This window comes from Simochromis diagramma, unplaced genomic scaffold, assembly GCF_900408965.1.
Source record: "Simochromis diagramma unplaced genomic scaffold, fSimDia1.1 OVJJ01000802.1, whole genome shotgun sequence".
NCBI lineage: Eukaryota > Metazoa > Chordata > Actinopteri > Cichliformes > Cichlidae > Simochromis > Simochromis diagramma.
In genome coordinates this window covers 3,345,933-3,356,204 of record NW_024387492.1, presented here as the reverse complement: position 1 = coordinate 3,356,204, position 10,272 = coordinate 3,345,933, and the positions used below count along the sequence as shown (strand labels likewise).

Genomic DNA, 10,272 nt, shown 5'->3' with positions numbered 1-10,272 from the left:
CCAGGCCTCTCTTTCTACCCCACCTTTACTAAACTATAATCTACACCTGTGGGCCCTGGGCAGGTTTTGCACTGGTTCCCACTACAAGGTCAAAGTGACTGCTAAGACAGGCTCAGACATCATCTTGCATTTGTGTACAACCTAAATTGTATGTGTTAGCAGCGTGCATATGTGTTTGTATGTTGGAGGAGTGTAGAGTTACCAGGCTGAGAGAGTGGAATAGAATCGGGGATATAAAGGGTGTAAAATTATTGGTAAAGGAATGCAGGAAGAGAAAATGCATAATATATTTGGCATAGGTTATGACTCCTGTGGGGATAATGGGGCAATGGCATGAGAGCTTGTGTTTACTAGTGGAAGAAGCCTCAGGTTAAAAATTAACATACATCAGAACATCTCTTTTTATTCCCATGCAAAAAGATCCAAGGAATTTGCCTACGACTTTGTTACTTATCAGGGTCTGGGACACCATTCCCAGATGCGCCTGCACCTCCTCCTCGTTTGGGGTACAAACTGTGTTTATCGGGAAGTGAGCCTCTAAGGTTCAGGAGCAGCAAACGACCTAAGAGTTGAACGTTGCCCAGAACTTTTCTTTCACAGTGATAAAAATATTCTTTGCTGGCAACATCGGAGCACTTACAGTCAGTGTTTAAATGGGTGTTTCGCTACTGCCTGCGTCCCGTCAATATAACAGTGCTTTGTTTTGTTTTTCTGTGTCTGCAGGGCATCGTCAGAAGCTCGAGGATCCTCCCAAAACTGGTCTGTTCTCCGACCGCCTCAGCGAGCTCGAGAGGATGAGGGTGAGGGTCGCGGTTCCGACACAAGCTCCCCGGCCAGCTCTCAACACGGCGGCCAACTCCTTCAACCCACAGGGACAGACGCAGATAACAGGTGAGCCGCCAAGGACGGCTTATACAAACCTCCTGGTGTTGATGGAGAATCCAGGCGCTGGAAGCGTCCAGGAAGTGTGCATGCACAGAATCTCTTAGCACGCTGTTCCGTATCTGATCTTAAACCTCTGTGATTTTATAGTTCCTTGTTATAAGTTTCAAATACAAATATTTTGCTGTTGCCCAAGCTTTGTGTGTGTATGTGTCATCTAGGATACCAAAACCCTCCTTGTGCTGAACATGATATGATCATACTCTGCTGTCATCCTGCAAAATTGAGTTGCCAAAATTCCAAATTGTATTTTAAAAACGAGTCTTCTTATTTTCACGTGTGAAGAAATCCTCACACAGACACACATGCTTTGAACTGTGGATGCACACAAGGAAAGGAAGGTTTTAAAGGAGTTAGCGGGCATTTTTATTTTTAAAATTTGACGTTTTTCACATCGCTTCCCTTCCAAGAAAGTATAACAGAGTTGAAGCATGGAATAGGCGCGTGTCCAACAAGTGCCATGCTTTTTCTGGACAGGTGGGCTGAGTCACAAACCGAGCACAGTTTACTGTACGTAAGGTGAAATATTAAACCCCAATTGGAGCCTCAGACACATCCTGAGCCACAAAACACCAAGCACGGTGCCTCTGAGATCATCTGTCTTTCTCTGCTCAATCACTCTATCAATCTTAGAAGGTAACAAAATCTCTCACGGTTTGGGATGGCTGCTACCCGATCACCCAAATCTCTGGAGGCACGTCACACGTCGTCATTTAGCTCTTAGTTAATCTCTGTCACGGTTTTGTGTTGCGACTCGATGGATCGTTGAGGGCACGGTTTCGCAGCAAAGCAGTGCGGGGGTGACAATTGTACACTGGACTGAAAGTAGCACGCGAGCTAACTGCCAAACAGGTGCTGCTTGATTGATAAGATTGTTTGGTTTCTTTGGGTTTTTTGGCATGCCTCCTCACCTTCTGTGATCTGACAAAAACAGTGAAAGAAATCACTTGAAAGTGAACAATCAAATAGTTTAGTTTTGTCATGCACACATAAACACGCGCACACATATACTTTCTGTCTCAATCAGCTTCCATTCTGAGTCCTTGTTGCCGCACAGACACAATGATAAAGTGTTGTGGTTGTCTGCCGGTGTGTTTACACCGTGGCTGAGTGCCAGCGAGGCTCTCTGTGCCTCAGCTGCGAGCACACAGTTTTACAAGGCAAACAGGAAGATCTTCTCTCTAAAAGGTAAACATTAGAAGTCTTATTATTAAAAAATGTTGCATAACATGCCCGAGTGATATTTAACCCTAAACACAGGCGCGGAGAAGCATAGCGACGGATCAAGTCCGCAGCTCGTTGTGTTATTGTTGCCAACCTTCCCGCCCCCCCCTCCCAAAAAAAATCTGAATATTTGAACAAGCTTGTGGGCCAGTGGTAATTCTTTCGTTCTTCCTTTCTTTTCCTGTCTTGTGTTTTCTTTATACGTCTTTCTGTAATCTTCCCCCCCTCTTTCCCACTTCCATTTCTGTCCTCTCTCCCTCCGTTTCTCCCCTTCAGACCCTCGTCAGTCCCAGTCCTCTCCTCCCTGGTCGTACGAACAGACGTATCCGTCCTACCTGAGTCCCATGGCGTCCCCCTCGGTCCACTCCACCACCCCCCTCTCCTCCAGCCGAGCCACAGGTCTGCCTGCCATCAGTGACGTGCCTAGACGATTGCCAGGTACTGTCAGGGTCATTTAATCTGCTACAAGTAATTTAGTTTACAACATTTTACAACAAGTTTGCAGCATTTTTCTTACAGCGAGAAAGGGGGGGGGTAGGGGTGGAGAGACAGGCACACACGCACTTTCACACTGTGAAAAGCAGAAACGTATACAAAGAGGGGAGAAAAAACTATGAGCTACTATTTAAGAGAGAATAATTCAGCAAAGCAAGCTCATTCTCAGGCGAACGTGAGGAATGAGGCCATATTGTCCAACCATCTCTCCAGAGAACGCTTTGCTTGATGTTTTTCAAACAGTCGAGGGGAAAAAAACAACTATTGTTTCCTTTTTCTTTTTTTTTCCAAGCTCAGAGCCTTTGATCCCAGAGGAGCATGGGTAATAACAGGCCCAGGGATAATAACAGGCTCGTGACTGACAAATAAAGTGTCTTTACAGCGATGTGCCACTCTCTCAAGGCATTCTGGGTAATTGCATTAGCCAGTCTGTTTGCAGTAACGGCAGCATCTGTGTTCCAATTTGTCCCTGTTTTTCCCCCAATGTAAGAGCTCCTTTAAAATCCCTGCACGCCGCCAGACGAGTTTCTGCCCTGTACACCTGTTTGACTCACTGCCACCAGTTTTTTTTCTACACTACTTTTTGTTTCTGTTTCCTTGTGCTAACATACTACACCCTCCTCTGTGTGCATGTGTGTGTGTGTGTGCCCCGAGCGAGGGTGAGTGATTAAGCGATGCAGCCGTGTGACTCTGCATTAGAAAGGGTTTAAAATCCCGCCAGCTGCCTTGTCAACTTTGATTAGTTTGGTCGCTCACTTCAGCTTTCATCTAGCGAGCGTTGGTCTTTGTTCTCAAAGCGCGAGCACCAACACGGGGGCAAAAACTCGCCTCCCCACTTTTACCCAGTCGCACACCTCAAGCGCTTAATGCCTCCTAAGCGATGTGACTAAGGCTCTCAGATCTCCAGAGATCATGTTGACACCTCGCCAGGCGGCTGTGTAACCGTATCCAGCCGCAGAACATACCGACGAGCACGAGCAGAAGCTGATATGGATGCTGTATCGGGGTTCCGCCCTCCCTTAAGCGGTCCGGCTCGTGTGTCAAAATGTTACATTTGCTCAGAAGCGATTGCAAAAAAAAGTTCATCAGTCAAGTCAAACACCTCATTCGGAAGCAACGCCCCCGAGTTTTGTAACATCCTTCCAAACATTCAGACGTTTACACTCTGGTTTTATTTAGGCTGATAAAGTTCGATCTGGCCCATCATCACAGGGCCTCTTTGAGCACAAAAATAGGTCCTGAAGTTAAAAGCAGGGGGTTTATTGAACAGCGCCGGTCACGTCTGAGATCACACTGCCCCTCTGCAACAGAGAGACAATCGCCTACTATTTCTATTAGAATCAAACGGATCTCGGGGGGGAAAGAGGAAGTTTAAAGGCCTTAATTAGCAGCATATGCTATCTGACGCTGCAGCGACAAACCCGGCTTCGCAATCCCTCCCTGCACATAAACACTGCGCCCACCTCCCCTCCTCTTCCCCACCACCCCCTGTCCTCTCGCAGCAGACATGGTGACACAGAAGACGCCTGGTGATTTATGATAAGAGCGCCATGGCTGGACTAAACCGCTGAGAGGGAGACGGGGAGAGAGGGGAGGGGAGGACCTCCTATTCTCCTTAAACTCTTCGCCCAGCGCGAAGCTCGCCGCAGCCAGTTAGTGGTTTTTTGGGTATTTTTTAAAGGGATGAAGCGAAAAGAGGAACGAAGGGTGAGATGGAGCAGCTCCTTCTCATCCCCCCCTCCCTCCCCACACACACACACACTCCTCCCGCGCGCGCTTGCACGGACGCACACTCACACGGATACATACACACACAGGCTGGAGCCGATGGGAGGCGAGGAGAGGAGCCACATCAGAGCTCAGCCCTGCCTCATTATGGATCTCATGGAAACTGTTTCTGCTCAAAGTGTTTCCACATGTGCAGCTCCTGATTCATCCCAACTGCTTCTTTTTTTTTATGTGCATACAGTATTCACACACATACAGCTCCCCCCACCACCCCCACACGCACGCACAGATATATTTGCATGCATAAACAGTTGCACAGATGCACATAAACATGCACCAACACACTCACAGGAACATAAATATGCAAAGGTGTAAACATGCTTGCACGCGACTTTGCTGATGTGCGTTTGGTAACTTCATGGAAACCGAATAGCAGCAGCTGGAAAAAAAAGCTGACTGAAGTTCATCGATATATCATTATTAATATTGATAGATGAAGGCTGCTCCGCAGCCGTGCCCGCAAAATCTATTAGCTTCTTCAGATTGGTTCATAGACAATTCAGTTTACTGCTGTTTAATTTCTCAAGAGACGTATTCGTTAAATTCAATTACTCTACAAGACAAAGTGCTAAATGGTTTAATAGTCCAAAGCACATTCAGCGCAATCACAACTGACAAGCTGATGTGTGATTATTTAGGTTCCGTAATAAATCCTTCCTGTCGACGTCATAAAACACCGACGAAATTCACGTGTTTGTGCGTTTTGTGTTTTCACCTTTCAGGTTCCTCTGACCTGAGCCCATTCCCCGGTCAGTTCGAGCGCCAGTTCCCGAGCCTCTCCTCCCTCACAGAGAGCCGTTTCTCCAGCCCTCGGATGCACTACCCGGCAACCTTCACCTACACCCCGCCCGTCACCTCAGCCATGTCGCTGGGCAGCGCCCACTACCACACCTACCTTCCCCCTCCGTACCCGGGCTCCACCCAGAGTCAGAGCGGACCCTTCCAGACCAGCAGCACGCCCTATCTGTACTACGGGACGTCCTCCAACACGTACCAGTTCTCCATGGTTCCCGGCGGGGACCGCTCGCCGTCCCGGATGATCCCGCCTTGCACTAGCGCCTCCACGGGCACATCCCTGGTGAACCCTAACCTGCCCAGCCAGACAGAGGGAGGGGTGGACGGCGACGGAAGCCACAGTAACTCCCCAACTGTACTCAACCCCGGAGGCCGCATGGATGAAGCAGTCTGGAGGCCATATTGAAGAAGGCAGAGAGATAAGAAGTCAACTGATGTCATGGTTTGAAAGCACAAAACCTTTTCTTTCTTTCTTTTTTTTAATAAAAAGGGGATTTTTGAGCTTACATCAGCTGTCTCTACCTTTGGAAATTAAGGTTGAGATTAAAAAAAGAGGGAGAGAGCAAGAGAGACCAAACGTGTGTGGACTTGTCCTCCTGGAATGTGTTTAGACCGTGGCGCTACAAAGGGAGTCAGTTTCAAAGCAATAATGAAAAAGACAGTTTTGGTTTACTAGGCCCAAGTGGATGAGACATTATTTCAGTTTTATTCTATTCCACAAAGCTAAAGGGATGCTTCGACGATATTTGTTAAAGACTGCCTCTTTTGTACAGTGTTTGTATTTCTTTAAGGCTTTTTTTGCAGAGCATGTTTTTTTGTGTTTTTTTTTTTTTTTTGTACTACGACAATATCAAGATGCAAGTTAAGCACTGAGTAGCAAGTAATAAGAGTAACGCATATGTTACTTTAAGTGGTGTGGACAGTAAATTTTGCTTTAAACCGATTAATTTAACTTGTATATTGTGGGTGAAACGATGTAGATTGAGGCGTTTTCTTCGTTTTAACTTATAAAGCCATAAATTATGTATTGTATTTGAAACTTGAGTCAAAGAAAGGTAATCTGAATATTTTTGATGCATCTATATGACTAAGTTAAAATGATTTTTTTTTTTTTTTGATAGGTAATTTAAGAAAGTACGTTTTGTTTTTGTTTTTCTGGTAGCACCCAAAGATTTAAAATCGTGTTGAATATGAAATGTAATTTCCAAAGAGTATTGCAACATTTTTTTTTTTTCTGGTGTAACTTTCAGTTTAACTGCTCTACACATCCAGAGCCCCACATCCTCGCGAGGCGTTGACACACATTTGGCTCGGAATTAAACCTTTGGTATTTATTGAGCAATAACTCGTATTGTGCCTCTTGGCAACATACCATTAAAGAGAGTTTCAATGGGGGAAAATAATTATCCGTTTGGGGAAATTCTGCTTGATTTCTTTGCTCTGTCTAGTCTGACATGCACACAGATACTTATGCATTTTCTCTTCCAAATAAGAAATGGTGCATTTAGACACGAATTGACGTCCAGCCCAAAGATGATTGCAGTGGGTACTGTGCCTAATGGCCCACTTTAAAAGAGGCAGGTCAGACTTTAAGGATCACTTATTTTGTGATACATGAACTCCTCAGGACTGGAAGAATCCTTGGTTGATCCCACAGATTTGCTATATCTGCATTTCTTTTTTTTCATACCCAGCCTGGCTGAAAGCACGGTCAAGATTATAGCTCTGACATGCCAAGTCTATTATAGCTTTCATATCCTATGTAAAAGATAGCTTTGAAAAAGTCTGTCTTAGTGTGTGACACACACACACACACACACACACAGGTTTGTATTTTTTTTTTTCTTGCTTTCTGTCTTTTGGGTTAAAAAGGAAATCGCAGAGAAACAAAAGAGACTCTGGTGATCCTTTCGGCTTTTATTTATTTTCCAATTTTTACTCTGGGTTTACCGAATTGATTTTTACCCTCTTTATTGGCTAATGTCAACAATAAGGGTCTAAATCTAAAATCTCTCTGTGGGCTCGATATGAGGGGAGGTCTGGGTTTAAAAATGACCGTGCGAGATTTTAAAATGTGTTAAAGTTTAAGGGGAAAAAGTGCAAAACAACAACCAAAAAACACAAAACAACAAAGTGGCGATTGGATTCAGCTGCTGGCAGCAAACTGGTAACCAAAAAATATGGGAGACTTGTGTATGTTTGTTTCATAAAGCACTTATTTCTTGTTTTATTTCTAGCAGCACTTGCGGCGGGCTGCCAGCAGGGCTCGTGGTTTTGGTCCTCAGTGGAGATGTAACGCCACTGGAGTCTCACACACACACACAGAATGGATAACACTTGGACAAACAAGCCATTTATATTGGAGTTTAATCTGATTTCACAAGGCAGTTGGCATTTGTTTAAAAAAAAAAAAAAAAAAAAAAGCATTTCTTTTCTTGCTTTCATACAGTATGATACTGAGTGCATGAAGGTAATATAATAACCCAATTTTTAAAAGCTGAGAAAAACATGGCCCTGTCCAAGGATCAGACTTCAAGCTTTTCATTTAAGATTTGCACGCACACTCTGCAGAGGATCTTCTCAACTCACACACACACACACACACATTTCTCCAGCAGCTTCAGCCCAGCACGAAAAGTACTTTTGCTGTTAGAGCGTAACATAAATAAACAAATTCAAAAACCTTTTAGATTGCTGTGATTTTATAGCATTTTCCCAAATACTATGCACATCTGTTGGAATTTATTTAATCTGCTTCACAAATCTTTTAAAAACTGTTTACACCTAAACGCAGCACTGACACCCTAACCTGTCCTCATCTGCTTCTGTTTGGGTTTTTTTTGCTGTTCCTCAAAATACAAAAGTTCATTTTTTTAAAATTTTTTATTTTTAATGTTGCGTACAAACTGTCATTAAAAAAAAAACTTGTATTATTCATTGATCAACATGTATGATATCCAGGAATTGTACCTGCTCTTATGTAAAGTTTACTCGTTATTTCTATTGTTATGCTCCTTCTCATGAACACTTGTCAGGAAACTCAATCTAATGGAGACTGTTAGACTTTGCTGGTACGTTTCATAAAGATCATAATTTGTTTTTCGATTGTTTGTTTTGTTTTGTTTTTTAAGGGAAACGCAGACCTGACAACAGTGAGTGAAATTGGCATTGTGATTGTACATTTTTGTTTATTTTAAGAATAAAATAGGAATTTTGTAACTTACTTCCCCACCCACCCCCCCACCCATCAGAATCTTGTTTCTCCACCAAAATCAGTTTTTCTTTCACCTTAATAGTAATAATAATAATGCAGTTTATGTGCAATGGGGACCCCAGAAGACTTCCCTGTGCTTATCTGATTCTGAGATACACACATTTACTTTAGAAACCACAGCTGTTACAAAATTACAGCCGTGTGATGAGGAAACTTGGAGTGGGAAAACATAGCCAGGTAATTGCATTTCCTTATACAGGATCTTTAATTTAAGAGCCTTAACTTTCTGGGTATTGGATTCAGTTTCCTCTACCTATTTCAAAATAAAAGCCATCACTCGGTCTACTCTTAATCGCCTGTGCACACTTAGCAGTCATTGCTGGTTCGATCTCTCCCTGAAACACGCTGATCTCTGCAGCGTGTTGGTCGTGTCATCTCTTGTCTGCCGCTCCGTCTGCACCAACATTGTCTTTGGACGCGGGCCTGAGGCGGCGTCGAACCTCCGTCCCTAACTGCACGCTCAGCCGGCGCACTACTGCAACTGACATGGCTGCATTTCAAAGGTGAAGCGAAAACCCCAAGAGATGGAGACAGGGAGAACCAGGGGAAGCTGTTTTATATTATTCCAAGACATAATAGAGCCAATCCAAGCGTGCACGTACACAAGAAACAGAGCCGGAGATCTACAGCATCCCCATGTGTTTTTTTTATGGTCCAGATTGGGGAACATTCTCGGGATTTCCCTGAATATAGATTGCGTGGAAAAAGCTCCTGCTGGTTTCAGGTTCACATTCTCAGCGTTCTCAGCCATGTCTAGCAATTATCATAATGAACTCTGGAGGAGCAGCGGGACCCAGACACCCAGGGAAATTAGCATAATGTCCTCCATGCACGGGAGAGACAGCAGCGCCGAGGCAGACTCGTTTAAAGAGGGGTTGGAATAGAGCTTTTTGTCCCTGTTAAATTTTGGTGGTTGAACATGATGCCAGCGATGATGTGCGCTTGATTTTTATACCAGGTTGTAAGTAGTTTTGCAGCAGCACAGCTCAGACTGTATTTTCTTCCTTATATTATGCAATCAACTGACAGGAATACAAACAAGAGTTTATGAGGAGACAAAACCACTCCACTCAAAGGACTGTGCACACACAGATATACACACACACACACACACAACTGACAGCCCAATACAAACTGTTTACGTGACCTCTACAAACGTTTCAGAGGAGCAGCTCAGGCGGGAAGTGATCCTCAAGGGCCTCATACCACTCACAGAGCTGTATATATCTTCCTATGTTTCCGTCTCCACTAACAGAGCTGTGGGTTGAGTGTGTTTGTATGTGTGCGCGTGTGTGTGTGTGCGTGCATCTTGATTTCTCATTTAGTCCCAAGATAAACTGAGGCTGACGGGCTCTCCGGTGTGGGCTGTAGAACCAGCGTGAAGCCTTTGACCTCCCTGAACCGCTGTTACCTGATGTCATCTGGGCTTCAGTGTTTTGGAGCGACCACCGTCACGTCTCAGAGGATGACCATCTTCTCCGACTTCAGCCCACTCCCACCATAAAATATATAAAAACTGTCAGTAATTTGATGTGATGGTAACTGACACCTCTCCACCGACACCCACCCACTGCTTGATCCTTGAGATTTTCAAACTGTGACAACCATAACTGTGTACTTTGGCGCACTCTAGTGGCTCCTTAATTTAACCATGGGGACCGCGGGGAGGGGGCCCACCTATACGGCGTTCCATATAGCCAAACTAGCACTTATTATGTTAGTGGAACTATTGCACAGCCTCCAAACACCCCACA

At 44.5% G+C, this 10,272-nt stretch overlaps 1 protein-coding gene across 5 annotated transcripts in view; it reads left to right on the top strand.

Annotated features, from left to right (window-relative positions):
• The window catches only part of runx2b (RUNX family transcription factor 2b), a 37,146-nt gene extending 28,797 nt beyond the window's left edge, over window positions 1–8,349 (top strand). For 4 of the 5 annotated variants that reach the window (XM_040017198.1, XM_040017195.1, XM_040017196.1 and 1 more), the window contains 3 exons: window positions 724–891; window positions 2,443–2,604; window positions 5,172–8,349. In XM_040017198.1, coding sequence (XP_039873132.1) covers window positions 724–891; window positions 2,443–2,604; window positions 5,172–5,650 — 809 coding nt within the window. In that variant the 3' untranslated portion in view covers window positions 5,651–8,349. The remainder of the gene's footprint in view (window positions 1–723; window positions 892–2,442; window positions 2,605–5,171) is intronic. The other variant, XM_040017200.1, reaches the window with a different exon arrangement.
• The last annotated feature ends 1,923 nt before the right edge of the window (window positions 8,350–10,272 follow it).